Genomic DNA, 24,621 nt, shown 5'->3' with positions numbered 1-24,621 from the left:
GTGTTTATCTTGTATGTAATGTGCCCTATAGATATAAATACACATACAAGTATGCCAGGATTTCTGTAGAAGAGTGTATGCATTAGCATTATTTGTAATCAACAAAAACTATTAACATTTAGTGGAGTATTGTAGAAGGCTATGTGGTTGTTAAAAAAATGAGGGGGAGCTGTTTATGTGGTGATACAATATACCCTGGGGTAAAAGCTTAAACTGAGTATGGTGTCCATAAGGTATGTTCAAACTTTTTAAAAACTGCATGTATGCACAAAGGAGGTCAGACAAAGTGTCAGAGACCAATTAACAGTGGTCATCTCTAAATCTAAGCCACATTTCTGTATTTGAATTTTTTAAAAAAAGTTAAGCACCTTAACTCCATAATTAAAGACAAAAAAAAGGGGGGGGGGCACCTGGCTGGCTTGGTGGAGCACACTGGATGCAGAGATTACCTAAAAATAACACCTTTAAAAAAAAAAAAGACAAAAGTAGAACACCTATACAACAATTTTTGATACTGCTATAAATTACAGGTACAGAGGCTGACAAATGACCAAATATTTGCTATGAAAACAATAGCAGAAATACAGAAGAGGCTTCACTTCCAATTATACGTTTTTAAAAACATAAGGGAGTGGATAAGGGAAGATGATATGAATTAAATATGCTAATATTTCATAAACAATAAATAATGGTATCTTATTTAAAAGTTAGAACCTAGATTATTTCTGCCTAGGGAGGAAATCTATAGTTTTTCCTTGGATTTACAATTTCCTCCTATGCACTGAAACCAATTCTAGGGAGGGAACTGAATGAACATTTGCAGTAGTGAGAAAAAGCGTTCTTCCACATAAGACTGAGTGGTTCTAAAGAGGACGAAGTAGGATTTTATCAGGACCATACAAAAGTTGGGCTAAGCGCAGGATAAAAAAGGCAAAGAAAGTAAGTCTCAGTGCTTGTCTGAGTTTAGGATTTAGAAAGCCACACTGCACCCTTCGAGCATTTGAGGGAGACCCGGCTTACGATTCTGGAGCATCTGCATGATGTGTTCCTTGATCATTGGCAGCACCAGCTTCCCACCGAGTCCACACGCCATTCGGTCCAGGGCGCTTTCCCCAGCAACTGCATTGCTGCACACAGACCAGAGAAGGGATAGACCTCGCTCAACAGACACAAGAACTGTGCACTGGATACACGTACATCTAAACACATGATCACATTCAACTAAGGCTGAGAAAGACCAACTCAAGCCGTCTTCCAAATGTATGAAGTTGCGAGCTAAAAATCCAGAATTAAAGAAGGGGGGAGGGGACATAACATCTTCTTGACTCTTCACCCTAGCATAACAAGTCCTGTGTCTCAATCTTAACTTTCAAGACTCTGCTCTCTCTCTCCCTCTTCTGCACACACCTCTCACTAAAGCTTTGATGCTTTCGACACTCAGAGGTATGAGCGGAGTGTTTAGAAGAGCCTTGCTATCTCCTCTCCTGGACACATGCCCTTCAAACTCCTCAACGGACAGAACGCGGGAAACTGAAAGCTGTGCTGAGACTCTGGAGACTGTCTTCCTTGCTGTGAGCTCATTTGCTTTCTAAGGGGTGCAAACTGCACTGCCACAAATTATGCACAGGGGAAACTCAATTCCAGTGTTTTCACTGACTGAAGAAACCGAAGAAACCTGGCCGTCAGAGCTTTCTGCACTGTTCTGAGGGAGTGAGTCTCTCATGCCCATCATCGCAAACGGTCAGGAGGAGCAGACAATACAGAGGGAGCTGTAAATATCTTGAGGATTACTCAAATTCATCTTGGAAATATATTTAAGACCTGTTTACTCACAGATAAAAAAATCTTATTCATCTAGACCAGAAAAAATTGCTTTTGAAAGGCCAGGGAGCAGCACATTACAGTAACTGAACCAGAGAAACTGTCAGTATGACCAGTCTGAGCCTGGTCTTCCCTGCAGCCCCATGAAGTAATTTCCAGTGAAGGATTACTTTCATATATTTCAAAACGGCATTTAAACCAGAGTAGGCACTTCTAATCATGGGACTAGCCGCAAAACACACTGTATATTCTGTAAGGCAAATGTCTTTAATTTTACCTAATACCTGTTACAGTAGCTTATACCAACTACCAGCCTTTCAGGGGAATACTTTCGATTCTTTTTTTTTTTTTTTAATAAAGATTTTATTTATTTGACAGAGAGAGATCACAAGTAGGCAGAGAGAGAGAGAGGAGGAAGCAGGCTCCCTGCTGAGCAGAGAGCCTGATGCGGGACTCGATCCCAGGACCCTGAGATCATGACCTGAGCCGAAGGCAGCGGCTTAACCCACTGAGCCACCCAGGCGCCCTTTTTGTTTTTGTTTTTGTTTTTTAAAGATTATTCATTTATTTATTTGAGAGAGAGAGATCACAAGTAGGCAGAGAGGCAGGCAGAGTGAGAGGGGAAAGCAGGCTCCTGGCTGAGCAGAGAGCCCGATGGCGGGGCTAGATCCCAGGACCCTGAGATCATGACCTGAGCCAAAGGCAGAGGCTTAACCCACTGAGCCACCCATGCGCCCCTCGGTTCTCTTTAAGAGAGAGATAGTATGACGCACTGGAAAGAGTAAGAGAAATGGTATGAAACCCCAGTCTACAGACTGGCTAAACAAAACCCGGAGAGATCACTCAACCTCGCCCCTCCATTTCCGAATCTACCTGAGAATGGACCTTTAGGGCCACTGAAAGAATCCATGAAGGTAATGCTGCATTCGCATTTAAGAGGAGACCATCAACACCACTGGGCAGTGACTTAGATTCTGGCGGTCTCTGCCATAGGAATCTGTATCCATGACAGCCTCTTAAATCTGAGTAAGTTAAAAAGTAGCTCCGGTGTCACTGTACCTTGGAGTACAAATCTTGCCACCACTGTCTCCTCTCTAGCCTAAGGTTAACTTGTGCAAAATTGGGAAATCAGAGCATTTTGCCAGGAACTGTGTGGAAACAACTATTTTAAGTGAGGTCTACACATATAAATGCATTTTTCACAATAAAGCTTCTTTACACATACTTTAAGATACTCTTACACTAAAAAAAAACATTGAAAACTTAGAGTAAGATGGGGTGGAAAAGATTATCTACTTTATTAAAAATATTTACAGAATCTGACACAAAGCCGAAGTGTCAGGTGCCCACGTGGCTCAATCGGTTAAGCGTCATGATCCTTCGGCTCAGGTGGAAACTCTGGAATCCCAGAAGAGAGTCCTACATTGGGCTCTCCGTTCAGTGGGGAGTCTGCTTCTTCCTCTGACCCTCCCCCATCTCATGCTTTCTCTCAAATAAAATTTCAATTAAAAACAAAAACAAAAACAAACCCAAATGTCCCAGTTTCCAAACTTAAGTTTAACTTTAGATTACAGAATGCAGCAGAAAGAGATGGGCCCTAGAACCCCAAACTTGCTGCAAGCTGTACTCACTCCATTCCGCCAAGGGTGCCTCCAACAAAGCGTCCGGCACGCGCAATTTACCTGTCAAAGTCATCATCTTCCAGCTCATCTGCATTTGCCCAATCCTCATCCTCTTCGAGGTCAACCATCATCGCTAACATCTGAGGAACTAAAGCAAATCATCATTTCATACCCAAATACTGTGGCTTTTTTATTTTATTAGTATCACTGCTTACGAACAAGAATTTTAAATAAAAACCAAAAGGTTTACTTTGTCTCTAAGACAGAAAAATTATTTGCCTATGCCCTCAACATCTGGTTTGTTAATTTTTAACCTTTTTGCCACATTTGCTTTAGATCTTGTTCTGCTTAAGAAGTAACATTAAAAATAAAAGTCAAACTTCCCAGATACTATTATATTCTTTCCTTTATCACCAGAGGGTAGCACTGCCTAAAATCTATGCCTCATTCCCAGGTGTTTTTACACTTAAACTACAGATTTCTCTGTATACAAAATACAGGACTAGCTCAAGCTTTTAATTTTTACACAATAAATAATACCATATTACACGTAACCTTGGGCAATCTGTTTTCTTCTCAACACACATGGATTTCAACTTCATTCCTTCACAGTGTTCTATTACATAAACACACTACTCTACTAATCGGTATTTTAGTTGTTTCTAATTTTCTCCCTATTACAAAATTTGCTTTGATGAGATTACTGTTCACACATCCTTGACAAGTTTGACTTCAGGGCATGAAATTGTTACAGGTATCTTCAATATTAATAAGAAAGATTAACTGTTCAGTATAGTGGTTGCATAAACGTGCACTGCTCCAGAAGTCTGAAAGACACCTGTCTTATTTCATGACCATGTGTGAGATGCTCTGGAGCTGTAAGAGTCATCTGCTCCACACCTTTCATCAACAGTTGGTAACTGTTGAACTTTGTGGCAACTTGGGACACCACAACTGCACTGGTGTTTACTGACACTGAGCAGCCCTCATTAGCTCGTTCCAATTCCTTCCTTATGAATTTCTGGTTCCTACCTGCTGCGTTGCCTGTTTGCTACAGACCTGAACTTGCTGAAGTCTGTGCAACTTATCCTGTTTTCACTTACGGTATATTTGGTCAAAAAACTGTTTTAGTATTCACAAATTTAGCAATGTTTGCATCTATGGCTTGTGAGTCACTCTTAAAAAACAAAACAACTTTCTCTACTCTCAAGCTTTACTTTTAAAGAGTATTTATCATTTAGATATTTAATCAACCCCAAATTGGTTTTTATAGGGTATCTGAGGTTGGGATAGATTTTTGCCACAGAATGGCCTTTAGTTAACTGTCTATCTTTGAGAGTCCGCTCTATTTCCAGGTGAACGGATCCACTCATAGATCCATCTGCTTCCTACGACCCATTTGTCTCCCTTTATAACCAACAATTTCTACATAGTCACAGGTGAGAAGGTTAGATCTCTACTTTGCTCCTGTAAATTGTCTTGGCTACTTCAGGACCTATACTATTTTACATGAATTTCAGGATCAACCTTATGACCATCTTCACTGGATTTTGACTGAAACTGTAACAGGTTATACATAAGTTTGAGGAGAACTGATATTTAGTTCTCCTATCGGTCTTTCAACATGTTACCCAATTTCTCCCATAAAAGTCTTCCACATCTTCTGATTGATTTCCAGGTATCACAAGTCATGCCTACAACACTGGGATTTCAGAATATCTGCAGCACAGCCACCGTGCTGGGTCCATGCACATAAATACGTACAAAAAGACATTTCTCCACATTCATCTGATAGTAAAAGAACATTCATTACATTCTCAGCAAAGCTGTGAGTTTACACAACTCTCAGCAAGTTCATCCAACAATTTTTCTACTTTTAACACAAATTATTTAAAGACCTTTGACTTACTGGTCTGTGCAACAATGTTGGTATGTTTTCTTAACATAGCAGCTGCAGTCTCAGATAGGGTCACGATTACCTCAAGGGCAAGCTGGCGTTGCATATTATTGAGGCTGGTGTCTCCACACAACTACAGAGAAGATGTATTTGTATGTGTTTAATAGTTTAGATTACTCACTAAGAAGAATAAACAGATCATTTACCAAAATACCAAATTTACCTTTAGACTTAGCTGTAAAGTAGCTTCCAAATGAGGACGCAAATACTTTGGAACGGTATCTGCAATCTCAACAAGAGATTTGAGGACTGAATCGTCATTCTGGTAGCACGAGTCATTCACCGCCTGGAAAAAATGAAAAGAAAAAAGGTCTATGTCCAAGAGTCACTTTACAGATATGATGCCTCACTGTCAAAACATTGGTTAAGATGCAGACAACAGAATAATATTACTGAAGAGCATTTTCACTAAATAACAACTTAGGAATCTATAGAAGCAAATTCACAGCCACATGTATACCTTCCTTTTGACTAAAATTAACTAGAAACATACAAATATTTAAATCCAAGTCAGAATTATAGTAACTAGCACAATAAGCTTAAGGCTGTCAAGGAATTCTTTTCATGACCATAAAGAATCCCTTTCCTCTGTCCCTCCAATATCCAAATCCTTGTCTTTTTCAGACATGCAGTAAATACTAGACCTTATGTATGGTACATTTAAAGTGTCCAGGGACACCTGAGTGGCTCAGTTGGTTAAGCGTCTCCCTTCAGTTCAGGTCATGATTCCAGAGTCCTGGAATCGAGTCCCACATCCCGGTCCTTCCTCAGCAGGGAGCTTGCTTGTCCCTCTCCCTCTGCCTGCTGTTCCCCCTGCCTGTGCTCTATCTCTGACAACTTAATAAAATTGAAAAAAAAAAAAAAAGTGTCCAATATTACTCAGTTTATTTCTCTTTGACATCAAGTTAGCTCACTGTGGTATTTAAGAGTACATTTGTATGGGGGTGCCTGAGTGACTCAGCGGGTTAAAGCCTCTGCTTTTGGCCCAGGTCATGATCCCAGGGTCCTGGGATTGAGCCCCGCATCAGGCTCTTAAAAAAAAAAAAAAAAAAAAAAAGAGTACATTTGTATGTACCATTGCCTATTTCAGAGTGACAACTCCTAGAAGTTTTGGCTAACATTTTAACTTACTCTAAATTCAGGAGAAGAAAAATATGAGATTAGACTTAAGCAGTGAGTAACTCCCAAATTTTTTAGGTAGTAAACCACTAAAACGACAGAATGGAAAAGTTCATGTTTGTCATTGACCCAAACTATCTTCAGTTTGACAGCACAGGGAGAAGTTTCTACCTGACCCAGCAAAATTACTCTGGAATACGCAGAATACATACAGGTCTTTTCAGTTTTAACTCCTCCAAATCCTCTCTAACCCAGTGTCCTCAAGGGGGACACTATTTCTCCCACTTATCTTGGTTGTCACGACTGAGGAAGGGCAAAGTCCGGGTTTCTAGACAGCCCACATCTGTGACACAAATGCTCCCGAGGAACTCACAAGACAATAAAAGTCAGATACTTCTAAAAATGAAAAACTCATTTATAATGATCTGAACCTGAAACCTAACTCACAAATTATTTTTTGTCTGCTTTTAATGTACCATGATTTCCCCCACCTGGAAGTGCAAATTCTATATAAATTAAGAATGGATACATATTTTGTTTTGTCCAGATTTTTACCATTTCTGGAAATCAAATCATCAATACTAACTGCATTCACAGTGTTTGCCTTGTCAATTGTATCTGTCAGTCCACATGTTTAGCCACCATGTTTGTATATGTCAATTAAAAATCACCGAGTCTATGTCTTTTGTTGTAGCCATGCCCTACCATTTATAGATTGAAAAGCATGCCATTTCAGTTTATTCTTTTCTTTTTATTTCTTCTTTGTGTTAACTTAGGGCAATATATTTGTATTTTTAAAACTATGTGTACATAAGCATGTCACCTATGCATTTCAAAATCGAAGATGCAGTTATTACAAAATATGGGTCTAACAAGTTGCTCTAACTTATACAGTGTTCTTTTACTTTCTGATTAAGGCAGAAAAGTATCCCTAAATTAGTTAACACCTTTGGGATCCAATACTGACAATTAACCATAATCTGTTCACTTTACAGTACAAACCATCTCAAGTCCTGGGCTTACGAGTAAGGACTATTGTCCAGTTAGGGTTTAGGTCACGTTTCCGTCACTTACTAACACTGTGATTTTGGGCGAGTTTCTTACCCTCTCCTCTTTAGCTTCTCCTTCTGTCAAATGGGCATTAAGTTTCATGGGTTATTTGGCTGATCCTATGGTAATAACTTATGTGGTTATATATTCAATAGCCATAAATTGCTTTTATCATTTACGTTCTGGAAAAATTTGAAATCCTAAATATTTTAAAAGACCAAGAGTCTATGAAAGGCAGGAGATCAGAGTTCAGTGGGGACAGATTGTTCACTGCTGAATCCCTAGCGTCCAGTGCCAGCACACAGTAGGCAACCAACATACTGAATAAATGAATACAACAGAGAACTCTGATGGGACCTTCAACTACAGAAAACCAGTAGGATACAACTATCACTCGTTTGTACTGTTTTCCTACCTGTAGGAATCCAGGTAACAAGTCTGCAAAATGTTTGAACAGGGCAACGTTATGCTCATTTGCGAGGATAAACGCAGCTGTCGCTCTCGCAGATAATGTCCTGATCTAAAATGAAGACAGTAAAACAGGTCAAACGTGCGAAATTTTTGATGGATGCAAGTTCAAGATTTCTTACTCAAGATGAAATTTTTCTTTATCAGTAAAACTAGTATTTATATTTTGAAGTATTAAAACTAAAGATAATCACCAAATATATACATTTCCTCCCCAAGTTAAATGTTCTATTAAATTTGGTGTTAGTATTAATGGAATTGAAATTCTTTACCGATGGATGTTCCTGATCTTGCATACACTGAACTAACATCCGTTTGATAACATCTAAATAGTGCTGCTGTTGGTTCCCAAAAATTCCAGGAAAATTCCTAAAAAAGATCCAAATGACATTATATTTTAGTGAAGCATCAGCTAGAGCATCTAATGCTCTAATCTAACCTTAAACAACAGCCTGACCCAAGGGTGCATTAACCTACAAGGCTGAACATCATCTGCCCATCCTCCAAGCAATCCTCTTTTGGGGTTGGGCGAAAGGCAACAAACAGAGTGGAGAGGATTAGACTGACAGCAGGGGCAAGCCGGGAGCTCACATGCTATCAGGAGCCAATCCCAGCCCCATGCTTTATCCTTATCACTCTGCTTCCGTAGGAAGGTGACCTGGAGTACAGGATGGGACAAAAGCAAGTACAAGGTTTCAGATGGTAGCTGCAGTAACCGTGCTGCCTGACAATCTGCTCCTAGACTCGGTCGGTAATCCAGGTAGTCCAAGTTCTGTTCTACTACAACTGTGGTTAGCAATTACAATGAATACTTTCAATTAATTCTGTACCCTAGATTACCAATACAGGTGAGATACATCTGAAAACTGAGGTAGAAAATGGTGGAGTATCTACCCTTATCCTTTTCTGATGTTCAAGACAGATCTCATTTTTAAAAATGTACATATCTTGGAAAGTTATAAATCCAATTAATTTTTACCACAGAACTATATAACATGGACATATTTTTTCTTAGTGCAGATAATCATAATTCTCAACTTTGACCATTTGCTTATAAGTATACAGAAGTTTATTAAAACACTGTGCAAAGTTTGGCTATAGAAGATCCAGAAAACAATGGGGATTCACCAGTCTTTTCTTTTTTTCTTCAAGATTTCATCATTCAAATGGCTTTTTAAAAGATATATTTATCCTAGTAAACTGTGTCAACCTCCAAATAAAGAAGAAAATATCTTTCATGGAATCATAAAAGCAAAGGATTTTTTTAAAAACTGCAGAGAACCCTTGTGTACAAAAAAGGATTATAAAATGAAATTAAAAGCTTTTTTTTTAAAATCAATTTTACTTCCAACACAAATACCAAGTTCACCTAAAGGCATTATTTAAGTCTAAAAAGTCAGACTAGAACAATCCATTAAAATGTGTTTTGCACATTCATGACATTCAATTTTTCAGGACATTAAGATAAATGTATGTACCAGAAAATGTGAAGGGCAGCTTCCCGCAGTCCCATATTTTGAGAGCTCACTGAATCAAAAAGGAACTTCAAACCTTCAGGCCACTGATTGTTGCCATCCTCATCTAAAAGTAAAGAAATCAAGGCACGAAGTGTAGAAGTCAAAGCTTCAAAAAATGAAGGGTTATTCTTTTCATTTTATAAGCCTCAAAGTATGTAGCAGTAGAAAATGTCACATGCTCTACATTAAAAAAAAAAAATCCTATTACAATTAGGTTCTTTAACCATAAACATGGCATTCTAATCTTATAAAAAAAGCAACTGTGTTTTTGGGTTACATAAGAGATATCAACAGTGGTTATTTCCAAGGAGTAGCATTTGAAGAAAAGGCAGCACTATTTGATTGGTTAACTCTTATTTACACTATAGCTATTAAAGAGTTTATTTTTAAAAAGAATTTATTTTTACAAGAGAGAGCGATAGGGTGAGTGTGTGAGAGGGGGTTGGGGTTGGGGGAGGTAGAAGGGAGAAGCAGATACCCTCAGCAGGGAGCCCGATGTGGACTCCATCCCAGAACCCTGGGATCATGATCTGAACCAAAGGAAGATACTTAACCAACTAAGTCATCCAGGTGCCTTTGTGGGGTTTTTTAAAGTTTTTATTTATTTATACATACTATTGCTATTAAAGAGTTTAAAAAAAGGGCAAAGTTAGTATTTGGTATCAAGATCTTGAAGCAAAAAGTATCATACCCTAAATATTACCTTCAAACTGGAGAAGATCCAAGAATGGAAATCCCAGGACCCAGAGCAGTACTCATGCTAAAAAGGTGCTTATTTTTAAACCAGATTTTAAAATAAAGAATTTTTGTGGCAATTTGTAGTAAAAATGAGTGACCACAAAAATCTGTACTAGTTAAAAGACTCACAAATTATACTGTCACAAAGAATTTTAAAAGTTGTAGAAATTACAGATGACTTATGTATGCACTTTTCCTTTTTAAAAAATTTCCCTTCCATATTTTCTGAATTTTTTTGAAATGGCAAAGTGCTACTCAGCTGACATAAAAAAAAAAAAACAAAAAACCTTAATCAGTCCCTTTAACATAAAGATCATGCTTGGGAGCTGGGAGAATGAAATTGCTATTTAAAAAAAAAAAATCTATGGAGAGCATACTTTTAAACATTGTGGAAACCTTTCCATTATTAAGTGATTTTGAATTAGAAATGGTATGTGCACCTAACACAATTCTTATCTGCACACTTAAACTTGAAAACAGATTTTCCAGGCTACTTTAAAAATTCAAATTTAAAGGTTTCAGGGGGTTTTGAACTTATTTAAAATAATTTAACACATTTCCTATTTTTAAGAATTGGCTGATATCAGTCAGCTGACTCGAACAACTGACTTGGCATTATTGGTAGTGGAGATTAAGAAATTAGTATCATACCCTAATACCCAGCAAATGCACTACTAGGTATTTATCAAAGGATACAAAAAAAAGTGGATTCAAAGTGGGCACGTGCACCTCAATGTTTCTAACAGCACTATCAACAATCACCAAATTATGGGAAGAGCCCAAATGTCATCGAAGTTAAGAAACAAAACAGACGAACACAGAAGAAAGAAAAGAAAAATAAAATCATAAAAGGAGGCAAATCACAGAGACTCTTAACCATAGACAATAAACCAAGGGTTGCTGGAGGGGAGGTGGGCTGGGTATAGGCTAGATGGGTGATGGGTATTAAGGAGGGCACGTGTTGTGATGAGCACTGGGTGTTGTATTTAAGTGATGAATCACTCAGTTCTACTCCTGAATCAATACTACACTGTATGTTAGTTAAGTATTAAATTAAAAAAATATTAGTCATGATTTACTAATAAGCACAACCAACAATATTCTCCCATTTAGCCCTTATCCTCATGAGGTATCCTTTTCAACCTTTAAAAAGACTGCCTAAATGAATTGAGTTTAACATCATATCTATGAATGGGGTGCCTGGCTGGTGCAGTTGGTTAAGCATCTCTTGGTTTCAGCTCAGGTCATGATCTCAAGGTCATGAAATCAAGCCCTGTTTTGGGCTCTGTGCTCAGCGCAGAGTCTGCTTAAGATTCTCTCTCCCCTCTCCCCACTCTGTGTCTCTAAAATGAATGAAAAGTTAAAAAAAAAAAAAATCCTATCTCTGAATCGGTCAGAAAAAAAAAAAGCATATTCAATTACATTATTATTTTTAGTGTGACCCAAAAGGGTTTTGATTACTGGTAAAATGCATTTTTAGAGATTTTCCTTTTATTTCACTGTTTAAATACATTTTGGGAGTATTTCATAAAGTACACAGTATAGTGGTATAATAGCCTATGTGCATAATTTATTAATATACAAATATAATAGCAAAAACTCCCAGAGTCAACACATTTTTGCTTCTGTTGGCAAGTTTAATCTACAAAGTAGGCTTTAAGTTACACTGTGCTTTCAAAACTTTACAGATCAAGGAGGAAATAAAACTGACAATTTTTAAGCAAACTGCAAAATTATTTCTCCACACAGATGTTCTGAAGATCAACAGACAAGTACTTCACAAACATCTGTAATTTTTGGCTTTAAATGCAGAATCCATAATCATTCTCATTTCGAAGAGAGTAAATCGTACTCAGGTACTTAAGAATCTTCCTTTAAGATTCAACTGAAAAAAAAAAAAAAAGAAAAAGAAAAAAAAGAAGGCTATACTCATTTTCATCTAGAACACAAGAATGAATGTATCTACATACACACCTATTAAATTCCTGGCCAGCTCTGCAGCAATATCACAAATTTTTTTCCTCATGCTGGACTGGGTTTCCATTTGAATAATCATCAGTAGTTCACTCTTGATGGCAGTCTGAACATCAGAAGGAAGAGTTGGATAGACTTCATCAAATGCAGAGGACAAAAGACGTCTTAGGAGAACAGCAGCCATTTGTCTAGCCTATAAATGGATCATGTGGTTAGTAACTTGGGTGTCTTGGGAGAGAGAAAAATTTCCAACAAACTACATTCACTCCACCATTGATGTATTTTACTATTCTATTTTTACAATTCATTTCAAAAGCAAAAACTAGGTAAAATACACAAACTCTTGTCACATTAGCCTACTGTATAGAAAATGCTACCCACAATCTGTTTTTTGTTCAAAGCTAAGGAAAAATCCCTCAACACAGATTATAAATAGGAAAATTCTTAGCCATGATAAACCTGTCTTTAATTTCTACTTTTAATACATTCTTTTAAGAAAAAGAAATTAATATACCCTTAGGATGCTCCTTACCTACTTCTCCATCTGGCTGTCATTCTAGTTTACCTAATCTGACTCCTAGCCTGGCCTATCTCGCTGTATCACAGCCCTTTCATTAGCCTCTTAGATATCATGCTATCAAACCCACTTATCTTTATGCTTCATTCGAGCAAACAAACATTGCAAGTTTCTAGTGCCTAAAAGCACTAATCAATCTCAATGTGTATATTCTTATGCCATTTAAAAATCTGTAAAATTGGGGCACCTGGGTGGCTCAGTGGGTTAAAGCCTCAGCTCAGGTCATGATCCCAGGGTCAGGGATAGAGCCCTGCATCGGGCTCCCTGCTCGGCAGGAAGCCTGCTTCCCTTCGTCTCTCTGCCTGCCTCTCTACTTATAATCTCTGTCTGTTCAAATAAATAAATAAATCTTTAAAAAAAAAATTTGTAAAATATATTTAAGTTTGGCATTTTCTGTATAATATTCCTTTACATTATTTGAAGATAAATACCGTTTTAAAATTTTATCATAAAATTGAAACTATAAAACACAATTTTTCATCTTTTGTTTCATTTCTGGATGGCAACTACTCATTATCACTATAATCAGTTTGGGACGGTGACCAACAAAAAGGAGTTAAGCTACACAAATAAAATGTGCCAATTTTTTTCTCAAGTCATTTTTCACTGAATCTTTTTACCTTATGACTTTTGGCAAAGAGCAAACTTTTAAAGAAATCTTTAATGCTCTAGAAAGGATTCAAAGTGGTTAAAATCCTTGTAAAAGTAGTTCAAGTTTATGCAGTTCTCACACTTACATTGACAACTATGAAGCCACAATCAAGATCCTGAGGCTAGTTCACAATCATCTAATTCCTAAATCAAATCAAGATTTAAAAAGGGTTCAATATATGTTTTTTAAAATAAAATTCGATAGTTTTTAGTAGTATTTATTCTTGGCTTTAAAATTTGTTTCATAGCGGGTGCCTGGGTGGCTCAGTTGGTTACGTGTCTGCCTTCAGCTGACATCAGATCTCAGGTCCTGGGACCCAGCCCCACATTGGGCTCAGTGGGGAGTCTGCTTCACCCTCTCCCCTTCCCCCTCTTCCCTATCCACGCCCTCTCTCTGAGCGCGCTCTCTCTCAAATAAAATCCTAAAAAAAAAAAAGTTTCACAACCAACTCGATTCAATCTTTAACAATTAAAATAGCCAACTGTTTTTAAAGATGTTACTTTACATTTGTTCTTCATATTTAAATTAAAGAATCTATTATAAAAATGAAGAAGTGCCTTCTGTCAGCTATTTTTAGAGACTAGAGCACTTTATACTGTTTTCTAAGCATCACCAAAGAACATCAAACTGCCAATTTAAACTAAGTACCATAAGAAGTCAGGTGTAATACTATGTGGAAGTTTAGTATGACTTCCATTTCCCTCATGCTTTAATATTAGTAAATAAGCTTCACTATACAAATTAACTTAAAAAAAAAAAAAAAATCATCTCTGTGCCCCGTGTGGGGCTCTAACTCATGATCCCTAAGATCCAGAGTTGTATGCTCCATGAACTGAGCCGGCCGGGCTTTCCTCACTTTACAAATTCTCAATCCCATGTTTCATAGGTGGGATTGGTTTTCTAGACTTGGGGTATTTTGATACCTTTTCCAAAATAAAGAAAATATTCATTTAACATTTAATATATATAAGAGTATTACTTCTGGAAAGGAAAAAAAAAAATCCGCTGCTAAACATAGGAAAGCAGTAAGAAACAGTAAATCTGAATTTGGTAGAGTAACAAGGTCATCTGCTAAAAACCGTGATTTAAAAAGGATTCAACAAAGTGTCTCTGTTCCTAAACATCTTTAGCACATACTCTTTACTACCTAGAGATGACTATAAGCATAAAAATTTTTAAGACAGATAATACATATTTTCTTAGAAACATCTGGCAACACATTAAAACACCAAATGAATTAATTTCCTCCTTTAGAATGAATTATTTCATGGAAGAAAATTTTTTTTCTACAGCTACAGATATCACTTAAATTTAATATATTTTTATGTAATTATTTGAAAACCATTAACTTAAAGTGTCCTGAACACATCATTTGCCACAGAACAAAGAAATTTCATTCTTAATAGAGGGTACTCAAAGAAAACTCTAACTGGAAAATAGCTTCTAGCAAATACTAAGTTCAATGTTCTGGTAACATCTATGCAGTCAACAACAGTTCTCATTACCCACAGACCACCATCTAATACCCAACTAGTTTTGTTAGAATGTCATACTCTCAAATACTCAAGTATACCTCCTCAGCAGCTGTTGTATTTCTGATGGCTTGTAAGAGGAATGTGATCTTTGACTGGCCTGGGATATTCTCATAGGTTTCCTACAGGAAAAAAAAAAGTTTAAGGTTAGAATATGTTAAAAAATGTCATAAGCACATGAGTGAAAAGAAGTGCAGTGAAGAATGGGCAAGGTCCATGTACAAGAAACCATGTCATCTAGGTCTGGTGGTAAAACTCCCCCGTGAGACACAACATACAATTCAGCGGAAAAAAAGAATGTCTAGAGAGTGACTTTCAAGCTCCCTTCCACCTTCAGCTCTTAAATTTTTCTCATGTATGTGCACAACTTCCAAACTTTTGCTTCTCTGATGAACAGAACTTAAGGCAAAAGAGGGCCAAAAAATTCTTAAATGTGACCTGAGCTACCATACAGTTAACTAAGGGCTCACCTAATATCCCTTTACATCATGGAAAACTACTTATCTTGTCATCATTTTCTAGATCAGATGATATAGAATGGTTCAAGTTAGGACTACTTAACTACCACCAGAGAGATATCTCAGATGAAGGAAGTCCAAGAAAGGGAAAGAAAGCATTCAAATTCTTTATGCTAATTTTTCTTTCAAGCAAAGATTATGCTAAAACTTATATACATAAATAAATGAACATGGCCAGGAGACTTTATTATAATTTCTTTAATATCATTTTAATAATTATCTAGAAGTCTAGGTTTTGAGAATTAGGGCACTTCGTTCCTTCTCCGTGAATAATGTAAAATGAGAACACATTGGTTAACAATAAAAAGTTGACACCAATCAAAAGATCAAACTGGATCAAAATATAAGATATGCGTTTTCTATAAAAGTTGAAGTATAGATTTACATGCACGTATAATTCCAACAGTAGCAGTCTTTTTCTGTGGAAAACACATCATTCTCTGAAATATACTTGGAATCGTTTTCCCCAAGAACACGCTTACCTTGCCTGCTCTCTGAGAACCACCACCCCATAACCCACCTGGTTTCTCTGGACAGAAGTGACAAGGACAAGGGAGAGAACAAAGGGTCTCCCTGAATCCACATCTACCTTATTATAACTTTTATTAAGTACTCTTTGGCATCTCTGAGATAGTGATAGATAAGGAAATAAAGGCTCAGAAGTGAAATGACCTGCCAAAGGTCACATACAATAAGCATTAGAAAGAACTCTGGTTTTCTGAGGCCAGCGGTACTGAATGCTCGCTCTTTCTGGGTTTCACTCCTGGGGGTCCGTCTGACTCCACCAACCAACCAGTTCTATTTATGCAGTGTGCTACACAGTTCTCAAACTTCTCAAACATATCTCAATCCGAAGAATACGTGCAGGGGAAAGATTTCATTATCTTCTGATAACCTCAAGTTCTTTTCAAGCACATAGGCACACAGGAACGCAACAACGCTAAGAACTGTGACAACCATTTGCAGCTAAGGAGATGGTCTGAATTTATGTATACACAAATGAGGTAATTTATGTAGAGATATTCATAAGATGATTGCAAAAATGGCTATGTGCCTCGAGGTTTCTCACCTAATCTTTACGAATGCAACTGAAAGACCGGTTATAGCCTTTCCATTTAAACATGGTCTCTCACAGTACAATAAAAATGCCTTTTTAGTCTTTGTACCTAGCCTAGCCCCCATGCACTACAGATGCTATAAATGTTTAACACTTTAATTTCCAGTGGTCTAAATCAAGTTTCAGGGAAAAAATGCTTTACTAGGATATCACTCTCAGAAAACCTTGCCCAGCTGGGACTATTGATTTGACAGTTGTACTATGCTAATTTTAATAGACACTTATAAACAATAAGTCAAATACTAAACTCTATTCCATAAAGAATTAGAAGTCAAAGGAGAAGAGTTTAGTATGAGTGGCATCTGACTCCTGAGACAGGGTTCTCCCCATTTGTTCTGTTCCTCTGTGGCAATCCAGACATAGTATTACATTTACACCGTAACACTGGTCAAGGATAATAGTCTGGCAAAAAGAACACAGCCTTAAAGTCAAGTTATTAGCCAAAGTAGGCTGAGTTCCACCAAAACAAGGATGGTATCTTTCTCCTTGTATTCCTAGCACCTACCACACTGGAGTGCAGCAAAAACAAAGAACATATATATAAAGACTATATAAAAATACAACTATTCTTTCTAAGAATATTCCTAGGCCAGGCAGGTTCAGTTAATGTTGCCAATGTCATGGCAAACAAAATTTCAATTCCATCTGATTTCACCATGAGCAATCAGACACTGTAAAGCAGATTTCACCTCCCCCTTCCTGCCCACAAAAAAGAAATGTTAGTAAGTACTTATCTCACTCATTCCATAAATATTTATCGTGAGCCTGCATAATAAGAGGGGACAAGTTTCACCTAGTACAACTTTTACCTAGTAAACACCCTGGTTCCTCAAAAATCATGTACATTTTTCAATATGTTGTCTTTCTTCAATTAAAATCTCATTAATGAAGTTCTGTATTAGAATCAATCAAAAACAAAGTCAATGGAGAAAATAAGAATGTAAAATCCATGCATATGATTAATAAAAAATACTTAAGCTTATGTCACATAAAAATGTTTCATCATGAATGCCATGGACATTCAACTTTGTATTATCTGTCAACTACTTATTTAATTGTTTATTCATGTTACTGTGTTTTGAGACTTAGGGGCATTAGAATCATTTTCTTCAAGCATCAGAAACATGTTTTGTAAAGTTATAGAAAAAAAAATCCTTGAAGATTTAACAGAAAATATAAAGCCCACCAAATGGTTTATACAATGGATGTTTTAAAAACTTTCAAAAGTTTTAAAGAGAGGGGCGCCTGGGTGGCTCAATAGGTTAAAGTCTCTGCCTTTGACTCAGGTCGTGATCCCAGGGTTCTGGGATCAAGCCCTGCATCGGGTGGAGAGCAGTGAGCCTGCTCCCCCCTTCCTCTCTCTCTGCCTGTCTCTCTGCCAACTTGTGATCTCTGTCTGTCAAATAAATGGGGAAAAAAAAAAAAGTTTTGAAGACCTTTAATGTTTTTAATATATCACAATAAAAGTCTTCTACTGTACTTGATTTCACATCTGAATATAAAATAAGTCACCTTACTCAACAGTTTGGTATTTGTGTCAACTAAGTATTTTTATTTTGACTGAGTAAATTACAAAGATATCTACTGACTGTTTGCCAATTCTTTAGTTAAAAAAAAATTCCTGTATTTGCTATATCAGACTGTAATACTCAATTTAGTTTGATTACTTATAAACAGCTCATTTCATAAGGCAAAAAAAGAGGTATGAAAATATTATATGCAGCTAATTTATTTTTCAAATGTTTTCCTTTCTTAAGAAGCTCTACTTCCAGTCCAGCTTTGTGTTATGTGAGACCAGGAAACTACCCCTTTAACATTTATCTTTTTTGGGGTGTCAAATAAATAATATTATACTTTATAATATGTAATTTACATATTGATATGTTTCCAGGATACACAAAGTAAAATAGAGTCTAAAAAAAGTAAAAATAGAGACTAACAGTATAGTTGACCCTTGAACAACATGGGTTTGAACTGCACGGGTCCACTTATACATGGACTTTTTTAAATGAATGCAGTATAGTACTGAAATGTATCTTCTCATGATTTTCCTCGTAATTGTCTTTTCTCTAGCTTAGCTTCTTGTAAAAATGTAGTACATAGTATGTATAACATTCAAAATATGTGTTAATTGGCTGTTTATGTTACTGGTAAGGCTTCTAGTCAACAGGAGGCTATTGGTTAAGTTTCTGGGGAGTTGGGGGTATGTGAGCCAGTGTCCGAACCTCTGAGTTGTTCAAGGGTCAACTGTACTTTTCAACTGTTCTTTATGAGAAAATGTGCTGAATGCTGCTAACTATCCCCAAAGTGATGGAAATGATAAAAGATTTACAACAGGCACCAACTGGAATTCAAGCTGAACCAGACACTGGTATTAAGTTCAATAGAAGAGAGATTCCCCACTAGGCTTGACAATAGAGACTTAAGCAACTGGAGGGAAGAGGGAGAATTAAACTTGCTTACTAATTACAATGCTGTTCTGCTTTGTAACACATGGCAATTTCCATTATGGGTTAGGATTAAGAACTTATTTTGGTGAAAAATTACCTCCAGAGTTAGCAGAATGCATTAAAATGGTTTTATAGGATCATCACATCCCTCTGATAGGAGTGCAAATTGATGCAACTAATCAATGCACATTAGTTCCAAGGACAAACGCTACTTTTAAGTATTCCACAAGTAAACCAGCAAAGACTGAAAAGATAGGTATGCATGTATTCCTATTTTTAAGACGACACTGGGAATCTAATGTCCATTCAGAGGAGGGTTGGCTGAATAATTCACTCATATGATGGAAAACTATGTAGCTGCTTTAACAGAATCTTTTATGTGGCAATGGGAAATATGTTGAGTGAAAAATCCAAGTTGCACAACAGTATGTGTAGGATAGGCCCATTCGTGTAAAAATGAATGCATACATTTGCACTAGTAAGGATATTTTCAAGGACTACTTACAAGACACTTAAAAGTAGTTATCTCTGGGGAATGGGATAAAAAACGATTTGTGCTATTTAAATTTTTACCCTGAACACGTATCACATTATAATACATGAATCAAAAATCATTAGACTAACGTTAATAACTGTTTAAAGTGCTTTTTCATACAGAACTGACCTTCCTGTATATTTACTTCACATATTATAAAACCACAAAGGTTAGCCAGCATATCCTAATCAAAGTAAATATTAACAACACTGTGATTCTAAAGACATCTGTAAAACTCAGGAGGACAAGAGGACTTGTCCCCCAATTTCATTAGTTACATGTAAAATTAATTTCTGCTCTGTAAAAATATCTAGCTGAACACCCTTCACTAAATCTATAATAATCTTTAATCTCCTGGAGGTAGAGAATTCTACATAAAATAAAATTTGAAGACAGGTTCTTATGATGCACTTTAAAGAATCTAGAAAGCTTCTGCCCTTCCCTTTTAGTGTCTCACGTATACATCGAGTTCTGGACATTGACAGCCTCAGTTCACCCTTACACTGAACTAAGTGTGTCTTGCTGCTACTTGCTAAAGGAACTTGCAGATACATCTGAAGATACTGTCTCTTGTATCCACAGCTCCCCAATTTGGAGGCCAGGAGCCAGAGGTAGTTTTAAAGAAAAAAGAGAGAGAGAGAGAGAGATTGATTCAGGTTAAATTAAATGAAATTAAAGACTTAAACATACGGGGGCACTGGCCCACTTAAACAACGGAAGTCCCAGGGCATCGCAGTTATGTTAAGAGACCACAAATCTCTAGAGATCAAAGAAAATGTGTCCAAAGGAAGAATAAAGGTGGAAGGTGCTTAGAAAGAAACCCTAAAGGAAACTTCCCAGAATTGGGGAGCGTTATGGGGTGGGGAGGAGGGTAATCCAGCTTCCGATGTTGAGAACGAGGCAAGAGAAAGAGGACTACATGGAAGTAAGTGGAAAGGCAAGAGAAGACACACATTTCAAAGGGAGGGGATGGGGGAGGGAAGGACGGTACCGAAGGAGAGGACGGGAGAGAAAGAAGGGTGATGGGACAGGGAGCAGCCGGGGTTTGGGGCACCGGGAGGGCTAGGTTAGGCGGAGACCGAGGACCGAAGGGCGGCGGAGCCTCCCACCGGGAGAAAGCGGGAAAGGGGCAAGGGGAAGCCTGGGGGCCCGCCCCACACCCCACGTCCCTCCCCGCCGCCGGGCTTCCCCATCTGGGCGGGGGCAGCGTGTCAGGAGCCGCCGCACGTGTGTGCGAGGGGTGGCGGGGTGCTGCTAACTGGCGCCCGGCGCCGCGGCGACAAGGGCCGGAAGGGCCCGGGGGCACGGCCGGGAGCCGCGGGCTGCCTCACACGTGGGCTGCGCGGCCGCCGCCCGGCCCGGCCTGCGCCGCCACGGCTGAGCTGCCGAGGCCCGGCGGGGCGGCGGCGGCGGGGAAAGGGCGACGCGCCGGCCCGGGCGCGGAGACGGGGGCGCGGGCGAGCTCGGTTACCTCTGCCTGTTTCCGGACCACATTGTCGGGGCTGAGCAGGTTTCCCAGGAGCAGGTAGAACTGTTGCTGCTCCGCCGCGGCCGCCGCCATTGCGCTAGGCGTGTGAGAGAGAAGGAGGGAGGGGAGACAGGAGCCGTGAGGCGCGCTGGCGGGCCGGCGGGAGGGGTGGGGGCGGGCCCAGCGCGGGGACCTGCACCAGCGGCGGCGCGGGGCTGGGGGGGCCGGGCGGGAAAGGGCCGGGCAAAGGGGAAAGGGGAGGATGGGGCGGGGCCTCGCGACCCCTCACCCCGCCGCGGCCCCCAGCGCCGGCCTCTCATTGGCTCTAGGCGCGGGAGGCGGGGCCAAGGCCGCCTCCTCCGGGGCCGAGCCGATTGGCCACGCACCCTGCAGTGCCGTCACTGGCGACTCGCGGCGGGCAGCCGGGCTGGTCGCGGACGAGGTGGGGCGGGGACTCTGCCGGCCAGCTGAGGCCTAGGGTGACGTCGGGAGGGTGGCGGGAGGGGCGGGCTGGCTGGCTGGCAGCGCCGCGCCGAGGGGCGTGAGGTCCGGCTGGGGAGGTGGGGCTAGCTCCGGAGCGCGGGAGATTTCGGCGCCGCGGGCTGCCCGGCCTCCTCCTCTGCCGCCCGCTAGCCCCTCCCGGCGGCCCGAGGAGTGCCCCCCAGCTCCAGCCCCCTAGGTCCCTTGGACCCGAAACCCCCACTCCCCAGGGAGTGGGCCCCTTAGAAACCCACTTCCCACTTATATTCCACCCCCGGGGTCCCAGACTCCTCCATCTGTCAGACCCTCCGACCTCCCCCAGGACTGTGACTCAGGCCGCCCCTCTCTCCCGCCGCGCTCACCAGTGACTCACACCTTCGGCTTGTCCGGGAGAGGAGTCACTCAGCGCTTAGACTCTCCCGCCGGGCCTCCCCTCCCCTCCCCAGCCCAGGGTCGCCCTGAGTTGTCCACGTAGCACACATGTCTCCACCCCCTCCCCACCCAGGATCCGAGACTGTTCCCTCTAATTCCTTGTTTCGGGGTACCGTTCTTCCAATGATGGGGAGAAGTGGAGAGAGAGAACCCCTTCCTAAAGCAACACTGGCTTGCAGGGTTGATCTAAATGTTTATTGGCTCCTACCGGTGCTGAGGGGCCCCAAGACCTGATTTCAATGGCATAGACAATACACTCAATCTTCCCTTACAGCTGGAGCTGCCCAAATCGGAGAAAGTGTTCAAATCAAAGGGTACTTCTCTTGAGCCCCTACCGAGTCCAGTGTTTTGAGCTAAGGGTAGTAGTGGAGAAAATAATAATTTATCTTTGCCTCAAAAGGACACCCAGGTTCCACACTGGGTGAGATGGAGAGTACTAAACTTCTGGCAGACCATAGGGAATTTAATTTCCTATAGATGTCCTGAAGTTCAGCTCTCTGGAAGTCTACTTTAAAAATTTGCTTTTAAGTGAATGATTTTAAGCCTTAGCTGTATATTAGAATCCAGGCCAGTGAGTCCAGAATTTCTGGGCGGAGGCCCGGGATCGCTATTCAATTGTGATTGCCAGCCAAGATCTCTTAAAGCATTCTAATCCATTGGTGGAGAAAACTCCCTCAGAAAGTTTTAGCTGTGTCAGTGATGAGTTTTCTACAAGAGGGCTGCAGACCTATCTTTGTAGAATTGATGTTTCTTAGATGTGACCATTTGTTCTTATGACACATTATTTCTTTAAACATAGATCATTATGTAAATTAATTTGGGGGTAGTTCTGTTGTTGTTGTTGTTTACTTGATATTTATTTATTTAGGTCAGCGGTGGTCATGTCTGGATTGTGAGGAGGTTTTTTCCTCACCCAAGATTATTAAGATTTTGGAAGTTATTTGCCAAAACCATTTTATGACTAGGTTACCAGTGAAGGAAGATGAGGCTTGTTTAGGGTATGGCCTCAACTCCAGTTACTTTTTAACATCTGTGGTATGTGTTTTTATTGGCAATGACCCTGTAGATTACATATATTTGTTTAATAATTATTAAATAAGAGAAATTCCAACGTAAGTCTACAGATATGTCAAGATAGGAAGCTCGTTTATTGGTAAGGCAAAGCATAATCTTATTTCAGTTTACAAATAGAACAAATTAACAACTGCTACAATATGAAATGTCAGCCTAGCCTTATTTTAATATTGTAAGTATCCAATCAAAAGGGAAGGAGATTTTTTAAGGGTAATGAATAAAGATCCCCAAATGGGAGAAATTCCTGTAAACTAGAGGTGGAAATCAGCCATCCTGATAACTGAGACTAGTTCTCGTGTCCAGGAAGCCTCCAAAGTAGGAAAAGCATTTCCAACATCAGGCTGGCCAGTTAGGAGAGTTCCTAATGCTCAACCTTCTGGGAATTTATTGCACTTAGAAACCCATTTCCCATGGAGAGAGTCCTGTTTGTTTTATGAGCATTATCTCACCATAAGAGAGTAGCTCGAATACTGTATACTTGGAGCCTGCAGGAATATAGGTTTATTTCCCAAGGAGATTAGATGGTGGAAGGTAAAGAACCTTGAACTTGAGTGGAGTGAATTTGGTCTCTTACTACTTATGGGAACTTGAGTGAGCACTTAATGTCTCTAGGTCTCAATTTCTCATCTATAAAATGGAATAATAATGGCTGTTAAGATATGATATTAATCACAACAGTTCTGACATTAAGTGATAATTGGAAATGAAATGGAGGAGTGGAAAACTAAGTTTTGCTCACTCTGATTAGCTGTCATTGCTTTGGGCCAGTTAGTTCTGAACAGCCAGCCCCTGACGACTTTCACTTCGGCTTATTAAACCTGACCTACCTCTATCAAATTCTGGAGGAATATTTGCTCAGTGCATTTATAACCGCTTGTGAAAATGGGTAAGGTTGGGAAAATGGAAGACTTGAAGTTTCTCTCAACAGTGACATGAAATCCAGATACTTTAGTTTAGTGTTTTTTAAGGTTTATTTATTTTAGAGATGGGGGAGGGGAAGTAGGGCAGAGGGAGAGAATCTTCAAGCCGACTCCCTGCTAAGCGCAGAGCCCCACTTGGGGCTTGGGGCTCGATCTCAGAAACCTGAGGTCATGACCTGAGCCAAAATCAAGACTCTATGCTTAACTGATTGAGCCACCCACTGCTCTGGTAATTAGGCATTTTTGATGTTCCTCAGAAGGTACTGCACAATCTGGTCATGACCTAGTTATCATAATGCAGGAGGAAAGACTCCTTAACGAGACAGCATCAGTATCTTTGTATCACTATCTTCGTCAGGTACTGTTCTTGGTTTTATGGGTTTTCGTATTGATGGGAATGGCTGGAGAAGTTAGGCTTTTAAAAACCCTGTGAAAGCTTCTCTCAGCTGGAGTAGAATCTGGTCTTGTCTGTCATTTCTGGTTTATTGGATGCTGAGTGTAAATAAAATAAGATTCTCCCAAATGAGCAATCTGTAAATTTTTAAAAGTTGCCCCAGGACCCCCAAAGAACCTCACCTACTTATCCTGGTAGTTGTAAGC

General features: G+C 39.6%; 1 protein-coding gene and 2 long non-coding RNA genes across 4 annotated transcripts in view; 2 read left to right on the top strand and 1 right to left on the bottom strand.

Moving 5' to 3' along the window:
* LOC309848803 overlaps nucleotides 1–24,621 on the top strand; it is a 492,271-nt gene that overhangs the window by 33,751 nt on the left and 433,899 nt on the right. The gene's annotated exons all lie outside the window — the stretch shown is intronic.
* Nucleotides 1–24,621, bottom strand: part of IPO5 (importin 5) — a 56,983-nt gene that overhangs the window by 21,343 nt on the left and 11,019 nt on the right. The window contains exons 4-13 of the mRNA XM_082700773.1: nucleotides 21,119–21,212; nucleotides 15,069–15,149; nucleotides 12,267–12,459; nucleotides 9,516–9,618; nucleotides 8,310–8,406; nucleotides 7,985–8,089; nucleotides 5,564–5,686; nucleotides 5,353–5,473; nucleotides 3,504–3,591; nucleotides 1,021–1,127 (exon numbers count right to left, since the gene is read on the bottom strand). Of these exons, the coding sequence (XP_082556899.1) occupies nucleotides 1,021–1,127; nucleotides 3,504–3,591; nucleotides 5,353–5,473; nucleotides 5,564–5,686; nucleotides 7,985–8,089; nucleotides 8,310–8,406; nucleotides 9,516–9,618; nucleotides 12,267–12,459; nucleotides 15,069–15,149; nucleotides 21,119–21,212 (1,112 nt within the window). The remainder of the gene's footprint in view (nucleotides 1–1,020; nucleotides 1,128–3,503; nucleotides 3,592–5,352; nucleotides 5,474–5,563; nucleotides 5,687–7,984; nucleotides 8,090–8,309; nucleotides 8,407–9,515; nucleotides 9,619–12,266; nucleotides 12,460–15,068; nucleotides 15,150–21,118; nucleotides 21,213–24,621) is intronic.
* Nucleotides 20,487–24,621, top strand: part of LOC309848802 — a 28,293-nt gene continuing 24,158 nt past the window's right edge. The window contains exon 1 of one of the 2 annotated variants that reach the window (XR_014303295.1): nucleotides 20,487–20,572. This is a non-coding gene — a long non-coding RNA (uncharacterized lncRNA). The remainder of the gene's footprint in view (nucleotides 20,573–24,621) is intronic. The other variant, XR_014303296.1, reaches the window with a different exon arrangement.

Source organism: Mustela nivalis (genome assembly GCF_964662115.1).
Source record: "Mustela nivalis genome assembly, chromosome: 15".
NCBI classification, from domain to species: Eukaryota; Metazoa; Chordata; class Mammalia; order Carnivora; family Mustelidae; genus Mustela; species Mustela nivalis.
Note: the sequence above shows the minus strand (reverse complement) of the source record. Positions and strands in the feature narration are given on the sequence as shown.